The sequence below is a fragment of the Trachurus trachurus genome (genome assembly GCF_905171665.1).
Source record: "Trachurus trachurus genome assembly, chromosome: 1".
Taxonomy (NCBI): Eukaryota; Metazoa; Chordata; class Actinopteri; order Carangiformes; family Carangidae; genus Trachurus; species Trachurus trachurus.
The window spans coordinates 30271275-30294952 of NC_139891.1; the positions used below are offsets into that span (position 1 = coordinate 30271275).

General features: G+C 44.5%; 1 protein-coding gene across 2 annotated transcripts; it reads right to left on the reverse strand.

The window, feature by feature from the left end:
* Nucleotides 1–3248: 3248 nt before the first annotated feature.
* Nucleotides 3249–23368, reverse strand: pdgfba (platelet-derived growth factor beta polypeptide a). 2 transcript variants are annotated; one of them, XM_083972777.1, is made up of 7 exons: nt 22393–23368; nt 12426–12528; nt 10404–10469; nt 10030–10226; nt 6632–7730; nt 4907–5042; nt 3249–4257 (listed from the first exon to the last, which is right to left on the reverse strand). In XM_083972777.1, the coding sequence occupies exons 1-6, from the start codon at nt 22462–22464 to the stop codon at nt 4915–4917; spliced, it is 1665 nt and encodes a 554-aa protein (XP_083828903.1). In that variant the 5' UTR covers nt 22465–23368; the 3' UTR covers nt 3249–4257; nt 4907–4914. The 2 variants fall into 2 exon arrangements, with proteins under 2 accessions (XP_083828903.1, XP_083828902.1); XM_083972776.1 differs by having other exon boundaries at nt 10404–10472.
* Nucleotides 23369–23678: the final 310 nt, after the last annotated feature.

The following is a 23678-nucleotide window of genomic DNA, read 5'->3' on the forward strand; positions in this document are numbered from 1 at the left end:
ACAATGTGTTTTTGATACTGTCCAGTGGGCGTTGAAAGGGTTTGGTCAGCAAAACTGCTGAGAGAATTTTTTCTCAACCCACAGAAGAGCATCTCATGACGGGAGTGGGAAGCCGATCAATGAGCGTTTATTAGAACGTGGGTTTTTGTCCTCATTCCTACTGTATCACCACCACCAGCCGGCTCCCAGCCTCCAGAGAAACATGGCAGCACCGTCGGCCCGATCAGAAGCTGCTCTCTGGTTTAACGGCTGCAGTGTTTATCCTCTGACCGCAGAGAAGCCATGTTAGGCTTCACGTCATCAAGTGAAACAGTTTCCAGTCAGTAAAAGCAGCAAAACCACAGAATGAAAACATGTTGTAGTTCAAAAGTTAAGTTGTTAGGGGAAATTATCAGCACATGGTTAAGAAAAAACTGCTTTATATGCAGAATAATGTAGTTGAGAATAATTTACATGTTCTGCTGGTAAAGGCTATGGCTAGTGTTGTGGTCAAGGCCACCTAACCCCAGACCAAGTCAAGAAAAGACCAAGATTTTGAGTTGGTCAAGACCGAGTCAAGACCAAGACCAAGGGGTTAGGGTTCGGTAAGACCGAGTAAAAATGTAGTCGATCCCAAGACAATACCAAGACCTTGACCTTGACCTTTGGCTTGGTCAAGACCAGGACCCTGAAAATGTGTCTTGAGACCAAGACCGGTAGCCTACCCTTCCACAACACTAGTTATGACCTTAACCTCAGGTATCAGTACAGTCGTATCATATTGTATCTTAAGTTGACTTTAGGAGGCAGCTCAAGTTCCCAGAAGATTTCATTCGGCTGTGGTGAGGCCAGATGTCCAGCTGACAGGACGACCCTGTAGAAGAAGCTGATGAAAGGACGTGGTCCAATCACCAAGAGCTGGTTTCAGAAGTGGATGTTGGAGGAAGGCTTGAAGGCTGTGAGTCTAGTGAAGTTTGGTGTAGAGGCTTCACTGGCAGCTCACTGTGTCTGAACTCCATGTGGCATCACTGGGGCTCCAAAAAGGAAAATCACCAAGTCCAAGACCCTTAATGGCAAGGCAAAGCAATTTTATTTGTACAGCCCGTTTTTACAGTTTGTCTAAAGGGCCTGTAAGGCATCATAACAACATCCTCTGCCCTTGGACCCTCACATCGACTGAGGAAAACCTCCATAGAAAACCCCTTTAACAGGGAAAGGGTTGAAGAAACCTCAGGGTGAGCAACAGAGGAGGGATCCCTCACCCAGATGTGCAATAGATGTTGTATAGAGACAAGAAAACAGGGGTTTGGATCTGGAGGTTTGACCTGCAGACCAGTGCTGCTTAGACTAACTTCAGACTAAATGACTATAACAATGTTAATACCAACACAGCTAGCTGACTTGTAATTGATCGAGCGGCCTTGAAGGTGTAAGGACGTCACTGCACGACTGAGCAATGATATGGGAGTGACTAATACTTGGACCATAATTTAGCATGCTAGGTATCTGGTCAACGTATGTGGTGGGTTAACGGGCATCAATCATTGCGTCTTTGAAGTGTTCAAACATTAAGAGTGGTGTTCGTCGATCAACCACCAATTTGCCTCTGATGGGGGTGTTTGATTGGTGACATCTAGAATAAGATGGCAACATCAAAATAGGCTTAACGGGTACATTTGTAAGGCTATTTATCTACTTGACATCAGTGAGCTGCCACAAAAAGGGAAGTTACCAAGTTGCAAAGTGGAGTCTGCAGACAGAGACGCCAGATAATTTGGGCCATTGCTGCTGTAAAAGAGTCTGAGAGACCTGGGCTGAGTCATGAGTGAGGGCGTATGTACGATGCTGCGGATGTGTCCTGTCCCAGCTCATCCCAGGATGCACCAACAAGTCCAATCACTCAGAACTGAGTAAGGAGTCTACTTCACTGCACTCCACTGTAATCATGTCGTTATGTGATTAATTATGCAGATGCTGCTTTGCAAGTAAACAAAAGCCATCCTCAAAATGAACAAAGCAGCAGGTGACTGATTTCTGTGTCTCCATCCAGTTCCCTTGTTTCATTTGAGGAACAAACGCACCGTCACTTTGTGTGAATCTTTATCGTTCTAAAATCAGATATAAATCATCATCATCATCGTCTTCTTCTTTCTGTTGTTCCTCCCTGTTATTAATAGCCGTCACTTTCAAACCATCTTGTGGCATCTTTGAGTTTCACAACTCACCATCGACCTCACTGTGGTTTTTCAGAAAGGCAGAAAGGTCCTCGTTGTGTTGTGCTGTGTTGTGTTGTGTGAAACTTCTTGGAAAGTAGTTTTGCAGCGGTCCGATCACAGGACAGAAAACAGTGACTTGTTCATGTCTAGCCCCTTCGGACCCTCCCTGCATGGTTTTACCGTCACGCAGTCTTGGAAGTTTGTGTGTTTATATGTGTTTATGTACCTCCAGGCCTGGTGAAGAACACGCTGAGTCATCACTCTCAAAGAAAAGAATCTGCTGACCGAATTAGCTCTGCAGGGGGAAACCCCGTTACACAACAGAATGACATTTAGGCTGCGCTCTCTGTCCTGATGGCAGACCCCCGACCTGCTCTCTTAAACTACATATTTCCTCCATCATATGTATTTTTATATCTCTATGTATTTTTTCTATCATCATCACAATTTTATTATTATTATTGTCTATTTTTCTTCCTCTCCCTGCTGTGTCTCTCTTCTTCTCTCTCTGCTGTGATGTTTCATCTCCCTTCACCCCTGAACTGGGCCTTCTCTCTCTCCTTCTCCCTCTCCCACTCTGTCATTCATCTTCTGTCCATTCCTGCACTGACACCCGCCCCCTCTCTCCCTCCCTCCCTCCCTGCGCTCGCCCCCCGTCTCTCTTTCACCATACGATACGCCTCTGTTGACATGTCCGTCCGCGAGTTGCTATAGCAACCAGACATTTCTGCTGACCCCTTTGCGTGACAGAGCTGCAGCCATAGGGCAAACATTAGCAGAGCAGCTCACTGTACGGGTGCATGTTGTGCACAACCGAACTGAACACACACTCGAACATGTAGGTGCATGCACATGCGCTCGTATGCATGCACCTACATGTCCGCCTAACACTTAATCACACACACATATGCACAGAAATGAAACACAGAAAAGAAAAATTGAAACAAAACTATACATGAACTGTGTATTTGTTTAACATTTTTATTTTATATTAAAAATAACATTCATGACAGTAACAGTTGTACAACCAATAATAATCTGAAACATGTTTGCAACAATAATTACACTTGAGACGCGGAGGACTTCATATCCTCCGTATTTTGTTTTTTTTAAATAAGTTAAGAAATAAAGTTTTTCTTTTTCCCCCGGATATCATTTTCTAAAAGCATTTATACATACAGTGTTGGCTAATAACTGGCTCACAGCAATCTCTAGTAGCCAGGTCTTTAAGACTTGCTTTAATGTGGATATTCATAGCATTGTTATCTAGGCAGGCATTTGGTTGTTATTCCATTTTGATCTGGCAGTAGTACAAAATGAGCAGGTTATTGATATTTTCCAGTACATCAAGCTACAGTACACGGCAGAGCACTTCTCTAAAGTCAGTGTGGTATGATCAGTGTATGGCTACTCCAGTGTTAGATACAGTTAGATTCAGACATTGTAGGATAACAGTAATGTTTTGGCATTGAGGTCTGAGCTGCACTCTCCAGTTTTCCAGTTATCGTCCCTGTGTAGAAATCCAGTTCTCCACATCTCCAGTTTCAACTCGAGCTCCACATTCAAGCCCCCCGCAAAATCAACGACTTCATTCTTAGTCCCAAAAAGTCACAGTCAGGGTTCACCAATCAGTAGTTGAGCTGGAAGTCCAAAGTGTTTCAAAGTAGCCAATCAATGGCTGCCAACCGTAAGAACAGACCGCCAGTCTAGCTGTAGGCATCTGATGAACTTCTGTGTCGATCCACTTTAATGGGATTTTGTTGAGGTTCACACAAATGAAATCCAGTGTTTTTTTTAGTGTGACAAATATCTTCCGGTCCGAGGGGAGTTCATAAGATTGCACTTCTGTCAAATCCACGGAGCTGGACGCTCTGCGGCAGCTCTGGAGCAGGAAAGGTAACGTTGTCTCTGACGCTGTCCGTTGTCCACAAAACGGCAGCAGTGTCCATCACAGAGTCAGCTGTCCCACATTCAAGAATCCCGCCATGCTCCTCGTCCTCCGCTGTGTGTGCCTTTGGAGCAACGTGTCCGGCCAAAAGCTTTTGGTTTGCTTTACCATCACCTGTAAGAGAAAGAAGATGTATGAGATAAATATGGTTGGATTTCATTGTCTCTTTGTCTGCACAATAAATAATGTAAAACTAATATTAGGTTCAAGGAGTTTTTCCTCCTTCTTGTCTCATTAAAGAGGAACTATACAGGATTTGTAGCTTAATTATGCTTCATTTTTACCTTAATTAAACAGCTTTGGAGTAATTTAAATGGTTTAATAAATGACTGAACTTGTTACAGGGAGAATGGAGGCTCTTATTGCACCAATTTTGCAAGATCAGAGCCTCCGACCCAGTGTCCCAGCACACAAACGCGCCCCGTAACCCGTAATCTCTTGTTTATGACAGATTAAACTACACAAATATACACGTCGTAACATATGATATATAATGTTATCTACCGCTCTATTGATTGATTTCTTGCCGGCTTTATTGTAAACAAATGCACATGGCCAGGTGGAGGGTTAGCAGAACAGCGGAAAAGCGACCGGACTTGCATAGTTCCTCTTTAAAGGATAAATTGACTTTTATTTTGCCCTTCAGTAGGATCAGAGATCGAGCTCCGTGACAGGACAAACGTCCCTGCAGCTGTTTGAAATGCAAAGCATCAAAATGACTTTTGCAAGAAGGAATGATCTTCCTCTTTTTTTTCCTCTTTACCTGCAGCTCTACATGATCATGGCTCTGATGGCTGCTTTGCTGATGCGTTTGCGGTGTTTCCTCCTGCGCCGGGGCGAAGCTGGACGGAAAGGAGCCTGACGTGCAGAGGCTGAGATGGGAGCCGCGGTATAGGGGGCTGGAGGAGATGAAGAAAAAAAGACATCATGAGACTAAAGCAAGTAATGGACAACACAGCTCACTTCTTTGTTAATATATAAATATTGAAATCTGATGAGCAGAAAAGCTGGTATGCAAACACACTGGTGTTATTTATATAGGAGAACAATCTTTCCTTAACAAAGTAGCTGCTAAATTTGACCTTAGGTGATATGTGTTTCTCTTTGTCAACCAGCTTTGTAACCAAATGAGTATAATGCTGACTCACTCAGAACAAATAAGCAACCAACAGAAAAAATATAAAATGACATGAAAATATGAAGAAAAAAAAAAGGAAATCAAGTAACAGGTGATTTATTCCAACAACAGGTTCATTTCATTCTGGTTGTGCAGCAGCAGGGAAGAATAAACAGAGGGCGTGGAGCTCGTGTAGTGGCTTTGACTGCACGTTGAAGGGCACCTGATAACCTTGGAGGCTGCACAACAAAGCTGAGTCGCGCTCTCTGGCTGCGGCGCTCTCGGGGGTTTGAGGAAAGAATAGCAGGACACATGTGGCCGCTGTGTTTAGTCATACGTGTTGCGTTCAGCTGCTTCCTGCCCGGGAAACGACTCACACTGACTCTCTCTCTTGACTCTCCATGCAGTGCTTGAATTACAAAACACTTCACCACAGAGGCAAACCACTGGAGTATAGTAGTGGTAACGGTGGTTACCCCTCTGTAAATCTGTCCTAGCACTTCATCTGACAAGGGCGGCGATTGTAACACAAGTCCTCCAGCCTCTGTCGTCAGTGGATTCTGCATTTTCCACGTTTTTCCCCAAACTGCTCGTTTTGTTTTGATAGCAACAGTTGTGCAGAAACTGTGCAAAGAGGTGTGTCTGCAGAGTCAGTCAGAGCAAATCTACTGAACAAACATACGTGTATAGATAAATATTTAAACCATGCATACCCGTATGTTGCATAATAAAAGTTTGACATTTACCATCTTACCATCCTATATTAACTCTTTAGTATCTTTTAATGCAAGTCTCTATCATACACGGTCAAATGACTGGCTCACACTGCAGGTTCACTCTGTTAATACTGAATTTGGAAAAGTCCAGTTTTTCATACCGTTGCACCTGCAATTGGGAACAATCTGCAAAACCATCTGAAACTTACCACACTTTTATCAGGAGGACAATTTAAATCCATAACTGCATCTCATTTTACCTCCAACTGCTCCTTTTGTTTTTAACTAGACTTCTCTGTTTTCAATTTATCTTTGTCACTTTACTTTTGGGTATTTCAGATTTCGGATATGCTTGTATGCTTCAAATGTTTTGTGTTTTGTCTCAACTATATTGCAAATGAGGTTGCTCCTCAATATATTTCCGAGTTTAAATAAAGGTTATAATATAATAATAATATGACTGATGTAAACAAACCTTTAACAGCAATATGAGACTATAAGTCAGACGTAGCTGTTTTCAGGTGCATGTCTGTGACCAATCAATCACTTTTTTTTGTATTTGACCTTTTGGTTTTCATTTAAATCGTACATTATGCCATGAATGTGTTATTTAAAGTCTAATCTTGATAAATATTCTCACACAGCTGAGCATTACCTGTTTTAAATGTGGTGGGCTTTGGTCTTTGCTGTGGATGATGAGGATGAAGATGCGTCTGTTTCTCGGGTTCCCTCTGTACCATCTCCAGAAGTTTCTGCCTCCTCTCCTCCTCTGTTAACTGACCGTCTCCTCCGGTCACGTTAGAGTCTCTTTCCTTCCCCTGATTGGCCGGCTCGGGGGCGGCCGAGTCCCCGCTGTTGGCCGACCCGCCGCCGTCCTCCCGCTCGTTCCCTTCTTTCCGACCGACCACCGTCTCAGTCTGTCTGCGACCCGTGACCTGCGTCGTCTTTCGGCCGGTCACTGAGTCTTTCTGCTCGGTGGCGGTGGTGGCGAGCGGAGGGGTGGGGCCTTGTTCCGGCGTGCCCGGCGGGGTCGGGCCGGTGGCGCTGTCCGACTGCGGGGCGTTGAGCCGGTACTGGTGGTCGTCCGCCGCCGCTCTGTGGTTGTACTGCTGGGGATAATGGTGATACTGGTACTGCTGTCTCTGCTGATGATGCTGCTGCTGCTGTTGTTGTTGTTGTTGTTGTTGCACTTCGCCGCCGCTGTGCGCCACGTGCACGCTGCCCTCCTCCCTGCTCCCGTCATACCCGCTCCCGTGCCCGACCTGCGGCGTGGTTCCCATGACGCTGTGCTCCCCCCTCGCCTCCGACGGCCTGCTGCCGACCGAGCCCAGCACGCCGATGACGGGCTGCTGTGGCTGCTGCTGCGGCGCCCGGGGCTGCGACCAGTGCACCAGCTGGGTGTAGCTGCCCTGCTGCCACTGCCGCGCCACCGGCTCGCGCTCCTCGGGGCCGTAGTGCTGCTGCTGCTGGTTGCGCTTCAGGTCGTCGTGGCGATGGAGGTCGGCCTTGGAGGAGGCGTGCGTCTTGGGCGGAGCGGCCGGGTGGACGGACCGGGGAAGAGGCAGGGTGTGGTGGGCGGACGGCGGCGCGAGGGGGTTGGGGTTGCTCTGGATGGACGAGTGAGTGACGGGAAGAGACGAAGACGATGAGGAGGAGGACGCAGCGGACTGACACCTGCAGCTGACGTGGTCCTCCACCGAGATGATGGCTTTATCGTAGCGCGCCTTCCTGTTGATGTACTGGATCTTTATCACCTGGAGACAAACAAACATCAGGTTATAAATCTTTAAAGACCCCCTAAACCAAAAATGCCAATGTCAATTTAGTGTGTGGGCTCTGCTACAAGGCATTTCAGGAGCAAAATTGCTAATCCACGCCATAACTGAGCATTTTAGACTTGAAAATGCAGTTTCAAGTCAGACTGAAAAAACTGGATTCAGTTTTTCAATTGGAGTCAGTTTTCATGCGTCACGAAACTAGCAACCACTCCCGTTGATTTTGTTTGCATCTCATTTGTTGCTCACTGTGATGTGATCTACTTATACAGCTAGATGTTCAAACATGTTATCATTAGTTGCCGTGGCCTAGAGGTTTAGTCGCCACCTTGAATGCGGTAGGCCAGGGTTTGAACTTCGGTGCAAGTCTCATGTTTTGACTTCGCTCCTCCGTTTCCCCTTCCCCGTTAACGCGCACTGCCGTTACTTAGCAACACGGTGGCGGTGGGCGGGCGCGAGCCATGATGCATTTGCATTACTCTTGAATATTCATAGAATCTGGATTTTTCAATGAGGGAGAAATTGTCCTAGACCTGTTTTTAGTCTATTTGGGAGCTTTTTTAAACAACTTTTTTGTGGGAAAGCAATTTTAATTAAAAAAAAGTCATAGCAGAGCATTTTTACAAATTTTAAAATGCCTTGTTAGGGGGACTTTAATAAAACTTTAGGACGGATTCAAACAAAACTTTCTCTCGGCTGAACATACAGCTGTGTGTGCAGCGAGGCACGATAGTTAAACAAGAAGCGAAGCCACCTGATTGGTTGTCGACGTTTCCAGACAAGCTGATAATTTCCTTAAATGTGGTGGCGCTCAGCCAAAAACCTAATCGCACAAATGTCAATTTTCCTGTTATATCAGGTCTAAAGTCAGATGCTGCAGGTTAATTTATTATTATCTTACCAGTGTATTCAGTTCGTCACCGCTTGAAGAAATAAAAATAAAAATTCCAACACAGTCATTACTGAGGCACCTGACCTTTGGTAGTAGTTTATCCTGGCAGGGAAGCCTGTACTAACAATATTAGTCTTCTATTGATATGCTCCTTATCACAACGTGACTAATAGACCAATTCATGTTGGAAGAAAAATCCAAAAAGTTACTTTTGTTTTTCATTATCTGCATGTGATCACCAAGGGAATTGACACGGTTTTAAATCGGTGCATTAAAGTTTCCATCCCAGGCGGCTGGACTTATGATTTTTTTTTATTGCACAATTGATAAGCACCCACCCCCCCCGTCCAATCAGGAATCACCAAAACCGTTAAATAGACCGTTGCTAGTAGTAGCAGTAGCACAGAGCAGAAGAACCATGCAGGGTATTGACCTTATGTTTCATTTTTACTGTCATTAAACGGCTTGGGACTAATTGTGATGTTTGATAAATGACTTGTAACTTGTTACAGGGAGAGTGGAGGCTCTCTGCCTTCCACACCGCTGCTGGAAACCAAACCTGCGATCAGAGCCTCGGACCCGGTGTCACAGCTCTCGTCTCTTTGGTTGGACGGGCCATCCAACCAAAGTTGTCTGAGACTAATTTGAATGGTCGGCCAAATTTTGGCCCCTAGGGTTAGGGTTAGACGACCAAATTTCGTCATTAATATGTCAAATCACTTATGTAATTGATTACTGTCTAATACTGACCAGATATACTTAGATTTTTATAATTTTGCCAAAAACGAGCCGCTTGGGATGGTTCCTTTAAGTTTATTGATAAGAAGTTGGATCCAGTTTGGCGTAAAGATTGGAAACAAGGGGAAACATCCCATCTACCTCCACTCTAACAGAAAACAAATTTCACCCGGCAGAACCTGTTATGTCGTTGCAACAGTCGACGTATCATGTGTTAAATCCAGGTGCTGTTACTCTTGGACCAGAGCCAGACCTGCTGTTTCCCCCCCTGTTCGCTGGGTTTATGCTAAGCTAAACTAAGCTAACTGTGTGTGCTGTGATGTGAGAGTGCTCTACTGGCCAGAAAACGGATCGGCGTATTTCCCCTAATGATAAACTAATCCTTTAATTTGGAAAGAAGAACCGTGTAAAAATGCTTATGTAAGACGATGATATGATATTCTACTGAAAGTCCATATATGGTAACGTCGCATTGCTCTTTTTAACCAGCTCTTGGTATTTGGCTTGTGTCACAGTGAGTGCACAGTGTCATGAATAAGGAACTGACTCCACAGTTACTGCACCTATTTGAAACCATGACCTCATGTTTCCATGGCAGCCGTGTGTGTGTGTGTGTGTGCATGTGTGTGTGTGTGTGTGTGTGCGTACCTGCAGGTATCTGCTGGAGGTGACGGTGGGGACGCACTGCATGAGCCTGGTGTTGCAGCAGCCCGAACACCTCTGCACCTCCACGCACGGCGGCCACAGCATGAAGTTGGCGTTGCGGCGGTCCAGCATGGACCTCGTCACCTCCATCACCTCCGTCCGAACCTTACAGGCCGCCTGCTGCGCCGGCTGCGCCTCCACTGTTAGAGGAGGAGAAGGGGATGAGGGAGAAAAAGAAAGAAAGAAAGATAAAGAGTGAGATTGAATTATTGGCAGGAAAGGCACAACAAAGTGATGAGAGACAGATGGAAGAAACAGACAAGAGCGAAAGAGACACAAATAGACCGGAAGGGACGCAAATAGACGTGGAAACCTACCAAGACTTCTAGTGTATCGGCCGTGGGTGCGGTTCGCGGGAATATCATGCTCGTCTTCTTCCTCTTCTACTGGGAAGGGGGGAGAAAAAAAAGAGAAATGGAGGGGAAGAGGGGAGTTTTGGAGAGAGAGATAACGAGAGAAAATTAGACAAAAACTGAATTAGGGAGTTAATAAAGTCAACTTCATATTTTCCATGCAGGCTTTGATCCCACGGCGGGGCAACAACACTGAAGCAGCACTTCTACTAGCGACGACAGAAATCTCCTAAAACACTCGAGGCTTTTCGGGGCAGTTTTTAGCCGAGCTCATTGTTCACCGCACAAAGGAAGCCATTTTTTTCTCCTCCCCGCTAAAACAATTAGGCTATTTTCTGCCACAATTTGTCTTGCCAATGTCAAGAATACTGTTGAGGAGAGATATGAGTCGTTAAATATAACTCATGTGGATCTATGTGAGAGAGAGAGTGTGTGTTTGCACATGTCGTCATTTCATACTGTAGCCCCTTAGCCCTAATTATATCTCTGGTGTAGATTGCTTTTGGTCACTGTGTATGTGTGTGTGTGCATGGGAGAGAGAGAGGTTGTGTGTCTGTGTGTGTGTGTGTGATACGCAGATGCACAAGATGTTATTTGGTTGCCTGTTAGCTCTAATTAACTGCCTGGTGCAGAAAGAACAGTTTCTTATTGTTCTCAGAAGCTGCTTTCTAATTTTATCTGCTCATTTATCTGCACCTAAATGTTTTTTTTTCTAAGCTCCTCCTCTTTCATGTATTTGCATGTGATGAATTTAATTATGCAACAAAAAAACAACAGTCGGCCAATCAGAATCATCACACTGCTGCAAAATCCTTTGTGCAAAACTCAAAGATTACATCTTTTACGCTTTTATTAGCATGCATAGCTAATATCTGCATGCTAATATGTGCTGATTGGAGCAGGAAGTTTTATTGTGTGCACTGTGCATGTTAACACTTGCTAATTGCTACAAAACACCTCCAGGCCGGAGGGAGAATCATTAGTTTTGGTGGGAATTAGTCGTTAAATCAAAGGAGTGGAGGAATTTTATAGTTTTTTTTTTTTTTTTTTTTTCCCACACACTCCTGAAATAGACATTTCAGTTTGAAAAAATTGGCCATTGTTGCTAAAAACACAGAATTTACGATGAAAAACAATCGTAAACAACAGAAAGAAGTCAACATAATCCAACTCAGACCTCTGGGAAAACTTGCTAAACCTCCAAAACTCCCAGGCTTAAGTTTCAAAATTATTATAAAAAAACATCGACTTTGAGTCACTTCCTCGTGCCTGTTGGTTCCTCTCTCTCTCTCCGGTCGCTGTTATGTCACCATGTTATTTATGCATTATGAGATGATCAAAGGGCCATCTATTAATATATGTATGTGTGACTTGCTTTCTCACCAGGGTAAGATCATAATGAATTTTTTAATCACCCGCCGAGCTGCTGCTGAGTTTGTTTGGACTCTTGTTTTTGGGGGAGTGGAGTCGTAGAGGAGGGAGGGAGGGAGGGGTGGGGATGGTGGATTGAGGGGGGGGGTCTCTCTCTCTCTCTCTCTCTCTCTCTGTCACACAAACACACACATCCATATATCAGAACATGGAGAGGAATCCAGAGCAGGAGAACAATGCAGTGACCTTGTGCTGGAAGTTTCTCTCTCTCTGTCTCAGTTTGTCCGACACAGAACAAGGTCACAGCTCTGTCTCTCTCTCTCTCTCTCTCTCTCTCTCTCTCTCTCTCTCTCTCTCTCTCTCTCTCTCACACACACACACACACCCACACACACACACACAGACCCCAGGCTGGTGTCTCTCTGCTGTCTCGGGTAAATATTGCCTTAACATGGTGCTTGGCATGTACGCTGATACTCTCTCTTACTGCATTCCTATCTCCTCAGGCCTCACACACACACACACACACACACACACACACACATACACACATTCACCTCCTCCACGTCTGTGTTATTAGAGTGTGTGTGTGTGTTGGTCGTTATTAGTAGGTACCTATTGCATTGGTCTCATGCTGTAGCAGCAGCTTCAGATCGTCCATCGAGGAGATGGGGGAGTTCCTCACCAGGTCGACCAGCGACGTAGGGAGAGGGTCGCCCTGTGGAGACACACACAAACACAAACACACACTCTTATTACTCTTGTTATGCACTTTGGAAACACCGGCGGTGCCAACAATGCTTTGTATTGAATTACAGTGAACACTCATGAATCAGCAGCTATGTCCCACTTCTGCTTCTTAGAGGAATAAAGCAGCCCACATTCGCCCGACAAAACCATGTGTACCGCACTCGAAGCCCTCGATATCCCATAATCCTTGTGTCCAATCATCAGCGGTAAAATGGGGCATTCAGGTGATGCCAGTCAGAAAAATCGGTCAAAAAGAACCCAATGAAGAAAAAAAAGTTAACATTATTAATGTTCTCTGTGGGGATAGACCAGTGTTTTTCAACCTTGTGGTCGGGACCCCATGTGAGGTCGCCTGAAATTCAAATGGGGTCGCCTGAAATCTCTAGTAATTGATTAAAAATAATAATAATAATAATAATAATAATAATATATATATATACTACTATAAAACTATGATTAAAAACACCACACACTATCTTAAACAGCTTTATTCTATACTTTCACTTTCTCAAATATAAATCGAGTTGATTGATGGCAGGTCTCTCAAAATGGGGTCAGGAGCCAAACAAGGTTGGGAACCACTGGGATGGATAGACTCTTATTCTGAAAGGTTGTAGTGCAGGTTCATTCAAGGATCCAGACCCCCTCTGGAGGGTTTATATCCACCGTGGGGTTTGTCCGGGTCCTGAACTGTGACTTTGGTATTTATTATTATTTCACACAGAGGCTGGAAGTGGCCTCTTTGCAGGGGGAAGAGTGAATCCATGGAGGGAGGGGGGAGTGAGTTCTTCCACACATATAAAACACAACGCAACACATGGGCTTAGTCGTGTAACTTTTGATTATTATCTGTTTTTCTAAGCTGTCGCCCCCTCCAAAAAAAAAAAGTTTCCAAGATTAAACAGAAATGGAACAACCAGCAGGGAAACAAACAAACAGAAAGAGAGCTGCTGTGTAATATCTCAGTCCTCCATCTCCCGTCAACTCTCAACGCTCCAGTTTCACTTCCTCCTGCAGAGGAAATGATGGTTGTGATTGGTGTTTGTTGCTGCTGTTGTCACTCTCTCCCTGTCTGTTTACCCACAAACACCACAGAGTAACACAGGGAAATTAGCCTCTCACTCTCGCTCTCGCTTTTTGTTTTTGTTTTGGTCCATTTTTTTTGGTTCTTTCACTTCGGTTTTTATCCAAAGAATCAAGAAAATGATCAATATTTCGCCTTAGATTCAATGAAAAATAAAACATCTGCATGTTATAAATCTTAAAACTGTGAAATATAGCCCACCGTTATTTAACAGAGTTGTGTAAGTCATTTAATTATCGCCCGAGAAAAGCGAAGGAATGCGATGTTTAATGAACTTTTAATGAATGCCGTTGCAGGAATTCATTATGGATTCAGTCTGGCTGTGTTTTTTAAGGAGACTCCTGCGGTTTCTTCATGGAGATCAAAGGCAGATTTACTCGGCGCTCTGTGTCACACTTTGCTTTTGCTCTGCTCGGCTGTAAGGTGATACTATCTCAGCGCAGCCGGAGCAACATTTTGATGGAGCCACTATGCCAAGAAAGATGCCAAAACAAATTAAGGAGCGTTGAGAATATGAGGAGTAAAAAATGTTGTTTTCGTTTTGTGTTTTTTTTCCCCGGTGAACTCTCCGAGATGCCACGAGAGAGAGAGAGAGAGAGAGAGAGAGAGAGAGAGAGAGAGAGAGAGAGAAAAAAGTAAAGGGGTTTCGATCGTGATGCATAATTAATGAGTATAGATATAACATGTTTACAGTATCGTACTCCCCTCGTACTCCTCCAAGGGCGGAGGCAGCGCTCACTCTCCCAAAGATGTTCTCATAAACACAGCCAGTCAGAGGATTTAAACATTTTAAATGCAGAAAATTTTCCTCAATGCTTCATAAAAAGTTGTTAGTTAGAAATGTTATAATATAAACAAATGTAAATGTATCCCCCCATTGATTTTCAAAGGGAAAACATTTACCGACAAAACTCTGATGCTGCTTAAAATTCAATTTTACATTATTTTCCCTTAAAAAATGATCAGTACCATTAAGAGTCTGTTCACTTTTCAACCTGTTTGGTTGAATACAAGACTTATTACTTGTAATCAAACTCAATATTAACCCCAGCAGAGCCGTAACACTTCTAACTTTAACCTTTCCTCTAATTAATATTTAAACAGGATCTTCTTCCGGCCTTTCATTCCTGATGTGATGAGACTAAATGTAGTTACTGTTTATCCAGAGTGTTAACCTCAGCGTAGCAACCAACCGGTTAGAGGTTTTTTAAGTGAGATTATTTTTAATTGGGCGACCAACATCTTTGTAAAGTCGATAACAGACAGTTACCGTAGAGACAAGTATCAAGAATATCTCAGTGGGGAGTCCGGTGGTATAACATGACATTATGTAAAGTGCCAAAGTGTTTATTACGAGGCAGCTATTAATCCTCTGGTTGTATTAGGTTGAGTCGTCTGCTGCTGCGTTAAAGGAGCTATTTTTAAAGTTTCCTCTGCTGCAGGTTGTGGTTTCTGACCAGAAGTAGTTTCAGGAAAGTGGAAAGTGACGTCAGGAATTTCCTTTGGGATCAATAAAGTTTCTTGAAGTCTAAGACAAGGCGGGGCATGGCTAGCTGGTTAGCATCCTAACTTGAGTAAGAAGAGAAGGTTTAATAGAAACAAGAGTTAACTTTAGTGTTGTTTTCCACCTCTGGGGATAAATGTTACTGAGTAAAGACGAAGTTTGATGCTAAACTCACAATGTTTCTTCTAGAGCAGCTAATGCAACGCTGGCTCTGTAGTGGAAGCAAAATGTGCAGATCAATTCTTTAGGACACTAGGGATTTACATGATTACGATAATGTATTTTAAAATCCAGAATACAATTTCAATTCATAAAATACAGCAGATATGATCTTTTAAAAGGGGTAACCCCAGAAGCTATCTGTAGCTTATGAACAGGTAATATGATATTTTGTTATGACTGTTTGATTATTACATACAGTAGCACACATAAATATCAGGATTACAATTTACATTTTATTCTACATTTGCTGTAAAACATGTTTGCTCTTCTGCCAGACAGGCTCCAAAGGAAAAAAGGATGATTCTAAAAGTATATTTTCGTTATATTATGAAGTTTTTTCTTTGAATTAGAGATGCAGCCTTTTGTCATCACGTCTAAAAATGCCTTTAACTGTAAATGTAGTTCTTTCTCTCTCTCACTCCTCCACTCTTCTCTCTCTGTCTCTGTCTGCTTTGTGGGCGGCGGTGGCTCAGGACACCTGGATGACTTTCACGAGCCATTGGCTGACCTAGTTGAGCAAACACACACATACACACACTTACACACATGCACACACACTCTCGCCCCCTCTTTTCCAGTTCACATACAGATGCTTAACCACTTAACTGTCAGCCCAATTTGTCCAGAGAGGCACACACACACACAGAGGCAGTTTTCACTGAGCAACAAGCTATCATTACAGTCCCTGTGTTAATCACAAACACACACACACACATGCACAAACACACACATACAAATTAGAGAGTGGGACACACAGAGGAAATAGTTCCTCACTTGGACAAACAACAAACCGCTGCTTAAAAAAAAAGAAGCTTAGAGCTGGACAACAAGCTAATAATAGTGGTTTGAGCAGAACAGCTAAATTAGCCAGAACGAATCTGTCACCAAGTTCCCACTTCACTGTGTAACACACACACACACACACACACACACACACACACACACACACACACACACACACACACACACACACACACACACACACACACACACACACACACACACACACACACACACACACACACACACACACACACACACACACACACACAGGCCAGTTTCTGTGATGTACACTCATTTCTATACAAAGAACAGCCCAGAAATGAAATATTCTCTCATTAGAGATGGATTTTTTCTCATGATTACAACTGTCTGAGGTCAGACAATGTTTATGGGGAATATCAGTTTTTATGCATTTTTACTTTTTTGGTGTTGACTCATTGAGTCCTTGTGATGGTGAAGTCATAACTTTTTAATGGTTTTATTAATAAGATTTTTTTTGTTATGTTATTTAGCTTCTCTCCCACTATGGCTGTTAATTTCCGATAATAAAATTAATTGATTAACCCTTAACAGGCCGGCTTCTGTGATATATACTCATTTTTTGTACAAAAAACAGCCCAAAAATGAGATAGTTTCTAATTAGAGATGGATTTTATTTTCATGATTACAACTGTCTGAGGTCAAATAAAAAGTACTCAACTCAACTCAACACACACACACGTGCAAACACACAAAAATTACACCTGTGTTGTTATTGTTGTTTCTGTTTTTAGTCACTTTTTTCCTGCTCAACTAGGCTTCCATGGAAAGTTTCTCACATCTCACACAAACGAGTGAATGTGTGTTGCTTAAAAGCTCCCAAGACTGTCTGATAGGATGTCATGGTCTACAAGCAGGTCTCACACACACACACACACACACACACACACACACACACACACACACACACACACACACACACACACACACACACACACACACACACACACACACACACACACACACTCGCTGCAGGAAGCCTGGAAGGCAAAGAGATTGTATGGAATGTTTGAGGAGAAAGGTGAAGTGTAATGGAATGTAATTATGGGGCGGCTGAGCGCACACGCACACATGCACGCACGGTGTCGCACGTATACAAACATGCAATCAAATCAAACAGAGGCGCAGACTCTGACTGAAAAGAGATTAAACATAATAATAATAATAAACACACTAAAACACACAATAAAAGTGTGTGTGTGTGTGTGTGTGTGTGTGAGGAGTGACTCACCATCACACCGCGCTGTCACAACACATGCCGTCTTTTATCAGAGACGTGGCAGACGGCCAAAAGACTGTCGCATAAACTTGATCCTCACAGAGCTGGGTGCAGGCAGGGGGACTCACTGTCTCTCCCTCACACACACACACACACACACACACAATCCAAAAAGCAGCAGAGATGAGGGTGCAGATGATGGATGGGAAGATGACAGAAGAATGGAGCAGCAGAGGAGAAATGAAAAGAGTGGAAATAAGAAAAGAGGATAAGAAAGACAAGCTGTCTGAGGGATGAACTGTGTCTTTGAGCAAGGCAGTGAAGACGTCTGCCTGCTCTGTTCTGCACATGAGACAGAAAAGTATGAACAACTGCAGATCATTTGAATAACAATAAGCACTGAAGTCAAGTCCTTTGAACCAAATTATGAATCAATTAACCTAATTATTCTGATCAATACACTGTTGTTCTGTATTGGGATCGTTAACGGACACTGGAAAAGCAACAGATCAGGCGTCTTTGTCCTGTGCAAACCTTCAAACAGATTGCTGCATACTGTAAACTTTGAGGACCAGTCATTTCGAGTAAATAGTTAGCATTCCAGGTTAGCTGATTCTATTAGCCCCGCGCCTGCAGCTGCTTCAAAATAAAAGCCCTCCAGACACCGGTGAGCGTGACTGAAGGCGAGGAGGCATCGCTGCAGGGCGTTTCACTGTGAGGCAGCCACAGGTGTTTGATTTCTCTCAGTTGAATGTTGTTACAGCTACAGTATCGTTAGTTAGAGACAGTTGAAAATAACTCGGATGTTATATTTTGGTCTAATTATTCAAGTCATATTGAAGGATGTGTATCGTATAAAAGTAAGCCCGGGATTTATACTCTGAAAGTATCAAAGCCTCAGTCCACAGAGAAATGCAAACAGAAACTGAGCCTCAAGACAAGCCGTCGGGACTTTGTGTGACTTTGTGATGTCACAATGAATCTGCTACCAAGCCCCGCCCACCTGGACCCAACATCCAACACTGGCAGAATTTGGTTCCTCTTAGTGTTTTACCTGAAATCAATCACTCAGAACACAATCAACCAATCAGAGCCTCCTCTCTTCTGATTGGCTGATACCAACCTGTTGTTACTAAAGCTACAGAGAGAAGCTGAGAGAGGAGATGTACGAACTACACTTGGAATAAAACACATTAAAAGAGTCAAATATGGTCCCTCTTTTAATTTAACCATTAAACTTAAGTTTTTTTTGTAAATGTGATGCCCAGATCCACAAAACTTTTAACATTCATCCCTATTTATTCCTATTATTTCAAACCATCCACTGGACTGTGACTGGATTTTTTTCCTCTAATGCTGCAGCGCGGGGCTTACAAGCAAATAATCTGAGCCACTGCGCTTTTCTATCTGACACATGCACGCACAGAGGCAACCCCCCCCTTCCAAAACACAAGCACATATGTCCACTAACACATCAAGGCAGCTCCACCCCGCCCAGGCACCCAGATGTGCACATACACACAAACACACACGTACACACACACAAAGTCTGTGAAATCCCTCGGCAGATTAGTTGTTGTTCTTATGTAAAATGGATCAAGCCAGGCAGCAGCAAATCATCATCCCAGCTCGCCCGCAGAGACAATAGTCTGACAACAACCTGTTCAAAATCTGTGTGTGTGTGATGCGGGTCATTGTGAGTGAGTGTGTAGTGTGTGGACAATTGCGATTGTGAACAGCAGATGATGAAAGAGTCGAGGTCTGACCTCATGTGTGAACGCTTTTGTGTTTTTGACTCCAGTCCTGTTTAAATGGATTTAGAAATGAACCGTAACACTTCTCAATGTGTGTGTGTGTGCGTGCATGTGTGCATTCATCCTTGTGTGTTTAACAGCATATTGTATAAGCAGCAATGACTGGATTACTCACAGCAGCTGCACATTAAATAGAAAATGATCTCTCCTTCTTAAATTATGAAAATGGTTCCTGGATCAACCTTTGTGAACCTGTAATGAGTTTGCTGAGTAATCCGTGCACGTGTGTGTGTCTGTGTGTCTGTGTGTGTGCGTGCATGTGAAGCAGATGCGGCGGCAGAGCCAAGACGTCAGAGATGTCTCTCCATCACCGGCCTGAACGTTGTGACAAGACGAGGATTAGCGTGTCACAGAAGCCTCAGCTGGGACTCACACATCGACCTGGCGGCGTCTCACTCGCAGGTCACATGTCAGGTCAGTGTTTGTTTTAAGTGTAAAAAGATGTCAGAGCTCTCCACATGCCGCCTCCAGCTGCAGCTGAGCTCAACAACACGCACGGAAGAAGAAGAAGACCTGGAGGAGTGTCGAACTGCAGCTCACAGGGCAGAGTGAAGTGTTTTTTTTTTACGACCCTGTTTTCCACCGTGTGAACTGTAACTGCTCTTTATGGATGTAGAGGAGTTGTTGTTGAGTGTTTCCAACGGTTTCAGCTTGTTGTGCACTTGACAAAGAGACGCAAAGAGAGACACGTGTGTGTGACAAAAGTTTAAAATGTCCAAAAAACACACTCTGGCATCGCCTTAACGTGAGCGAAGAGCCTAGAGATGCTGCCAACCGCTAACCAGCTCTACGGCCTAGAGACTGTCCTCAGTGCAAACACTTTAAAATGAACTGCACTTCTCTGCTCTTAGCGATGACTCAACACATTCACCCATATATTGATGGAACAGCTATCAAGTGTAATTTTGGTGTCTTGGCTGAATGAACTTTGACGTGCAGACTGTAGAAGCCGGGGATCGAACCACCGACCCTCTGATGAGCAGACGACCCATGTTGACTCCTGAGCCACAACTTGTTCACTCAGCTGCTCAAACACACAGTGATACAGTAGCAAAGCCACAGCCACGGCCTCCAGTGTCTCAGACTGGGGTGGATGCTTTGGGTGCAGGCTGACACCACACTTCACGTCCCGTCTCCTGAAGTCCAGTATCAATAGAATAGATCATTTTCTATTTAACTTCAGTGTCTTTGAGATTCTGAACCGTAAGCGAGAAGTTAGAGACTTAATGAGGCCTTAGTCACAAAATACTCAGGTAATGATGCTACACAGCCGGCGTCTTCAACGTTTTTCAGGTCTGGGACCCCCAAACTGATGGAGACATGGAGCAGGTGTAGCCGATGTCAATCTGGCCCTCTGCGTTGTGTTTCAGAACAGACTGCCCCAGGTGGGGTTTGGACCCTGGTCTCCTGCACGGCGGGTGATGATGCAAACCGTTGTGTCAAGAGGTCAGAGACCGCTTAGCAGTCAGGTTTGCACATCCTTTATGGGTGAGTGAGTGCACCCGGACCCTACTATACCCTACTATATTAAAAAATTGTACTAGGCCCAGTACCATGTATAAATGTAGCTTGATATTGTGCATTCAATACTAAGCTTTTGAAATAACACACAGGTTTATGTCATGTTTTTTCTAAATGTATAAATGGTACAGTGAGTAGAGTAGCCGTCCCTCTGCCATTTATAAACACACCTTGTTCACTGATACCAACGCCGATATCAGTAATGTCTGTCAACTGCATGGTCATCATGCAGACAAGCTATTAAAATTTGAACATATTGAACATATTGAACATAAATGCAGAAACTAAACGATATAAAACACTGCCTAATCAACCAAATATTCCACAACCCTCCTGCGGCACCTTCACGGACCCCCTTAGGGGTCACGGACCTCCTGTTGAACACCTCTGCTACACAGCAAGTCACAGTGACACAGGGTTCACCGTCATCCACATGAGACACTTGTGTCCCACCTCTGAAGAAAAAAGTTACTGAACACCGTTTAAAGGGTTCGTATAAAGATGAGATGCTGAAGTGGACAAGAATCACTGACACGAGGACTAAAACCCTCCAGTCTTGTGCATGAATGACATAATGTTGGTCCTGATGCATCTTTTCTCTTCTCTACACTACAGTGTGTTGTGTTTGTGTTTGTGTTTAGCGGCGGCTCGTTAAAGAAACAGGTGTCTGCTGGAGACTTCAGATCATCCTGTGTTTGAGAGAAATGTGATTTTGTTGGTGGAGCACATCAGGACCTCGGTGCCGTGGTGCCACAGTGAAAACAGCAGCTGGACCGATGATGGGTGGATTTTTTTTTTCCAGCTCCAGCTGCGTACGACAGGTTAACTCCTGCTGCTGGGCCTCCAGCCAAGGCCCTGCCTCACCCCCTCCCCTCTCTCTCTCTGTGACACTGTGACTCCTCCATGCAACACTTCACAGCCCTGAGACATGAAAAGCAGCCGCAGAGAGACGCAGATACAGCACAGGCTGCAGAAAGCTGCACAGATTGATGTGTATACGCTCAAACACTCACAAAACCCTGCGCTGTTCTTTTTTTTTCTTTTTTGGAAACATCACCAGGCTGTAGTAGGATCATGATCATCTCAGGGGACCGTGAATGTCACACAACGCTCATTACAATAAGAGAAGGAAATTCTCCTGCAGTCGAGATGTCACCTCGCTCTAACGACTCTCAGTGTCAGAACATGAACTATTGACTTCACTGATATTTCAGGCTTCCTCCACACAACTTGGTGTTTTCATGGTGGCAGAATATGGGGTAGAGGAATCCAGGCAGAGTGAAAGAAAGAAAAGAAACATCACCACCTCTCCTATTAGGAGCTCTAACTAGAAAACATCTCTCCTCCAGCTCACCCTGGGAGTTTAGTGGAGGTACAACCAACCTGTTTTCACCACATGGTTTAGAAAGAGGCATGAAATCAGAATGAGTTAAAGTTTTTTCTGATCACCACCTTCTAATGATCAGCAAATTTCTATTAATCACTACCTCATCAGTAGTTTATAGACATTTCATTAAAGAGAACACTGTGCATCTTTGATCTCTGTCTGTCAGCCCCCCTCCTCCTCCTCCTCCTCCCTCCCTCCCTCCCTCACACCGACCGACTCGAGGTCATGCGGTGCGTTCACCGGCTCATCCCGGTCTTACCTCAGCGCTGCCGAGCCGCAGACGGGCCGCGGAGAGCGCAGCCAGCAGCAGCAGCAGGACCCAGGACCTCATGTTGCCGCCCAGCCTGTGGAGCCGCAAGCGACCGGCTGGGCATTTAGCACCTCGGCGTCCAATCCCCCGGCTGCACCGAGCCTCGTCCGGGTGTCGTGTGTGGCTTGTGGTGCGAGTGCACGCACGGTTAAATATCCCCGAAAAAAAAAAAAAAAAAAAAAAAAATGTGTCACTGCCTACCAGCGCAGCTTGTCCAAATGTTTGCTCACGGTGACTCACACGCAGGCTAGACGTATGACTCTGTCCATAGCGCTGTTTTGAAAACTCACACACACGGAGACGTGGAGCGTGTGCTGTGTAGTGGGACAGGTGCGTAATGCAGGATACTATGACTGACGGAGGCTACAGCGGCGCAGTTCCCATAGTGTCAGTCTGCAGCGTGAAGACAGAGAGAGAGAGACAGAGAGAGAGAGTGTCCCTGTGAGCTCCCGCTGTGAATCCAAAAATGTCTCCAAATATGTGATTTCTTAAAACAAAACGAGGCGTGAACATGTGTCACAAAGTGCTCGATGCGTCCACTCTCCAGCCCAGACTCCTGTTTTAAAATATCAAGTAACGAGCTCCCCGTTCCAGGAAAAAATAAAATAAAATCTGCGTTAAATGTCAAAATAATGCACCATCAGTAAAACGTCTCCACTCCAGAGCACCGTGCGTAAAAAGTTGGTCACCTTGGAGCTGCGCTTCGTGCGTAATTCTCCGGACGCTCCGCTGCAAAAGTCAGATTATTCTCATCCCAGCGCGGCTCACTGGACGGTGAACTGCATCTGTCTAATCTGAGCGTCTCTCTGTCGGTAGCGGCTCTCTGACACTTTTGTCTCTGGCGCCGTGTCCGTGTTCGATTCCCCCTCCAAAGTGCTGCTGCGCTCACCACCGGCTCCACTCAGGATCAGGTTGTTCTCGCCCCTCGCGCGTCTCCTCTCTGGTTGCGTTTTGGGCGGTGAGCAGCTTTTCCAAATAGAAACAGGGCCTCCCTCAAGTTTTAAATGTCAAGTCAGACAGAGACACGCCGAGGCGTACCGGAAACACGGCGATTTGGCTTTCAAAATAAGAGAAGGAACTGCGATTCGAATGGAAATGTCATGATCTCAGCACTGAAACTGAATCCACACAACACCAGCTGAGAGATTATTGTGTAAAAGATGATACCAGTGATAATAATAGCATGTCATTTCACAAGATGGACATAAGCTTCCTAAAATTGAGGAAAGTGTAAG

Bases quoted from the DNA above. Each gene is read 5' to 3' on its own strand.
- pdgfba (XM_083972776.1), bottom strand. From the start codon at position 22,464: ATGAGGTCCTGGGTCCTGCTGCTGCTGCTGGCTGCGCTCTCCGCGGCC. The intron at 12,529-22,392 runs GTAAGACCGGGA...GTGTCTCCACAG, and splicing joins TGCGGCTCGGCAGCGCTGAG to GGCGACCCTCTCCCTACGTC. The intron at 10,473-12,425 runs GTACCTACTAAT...CCCCCTTCCCAG, and splicing joins GCATGAGACCAATGCAATAG to TAGAAGAGGAAGAAGACGAG.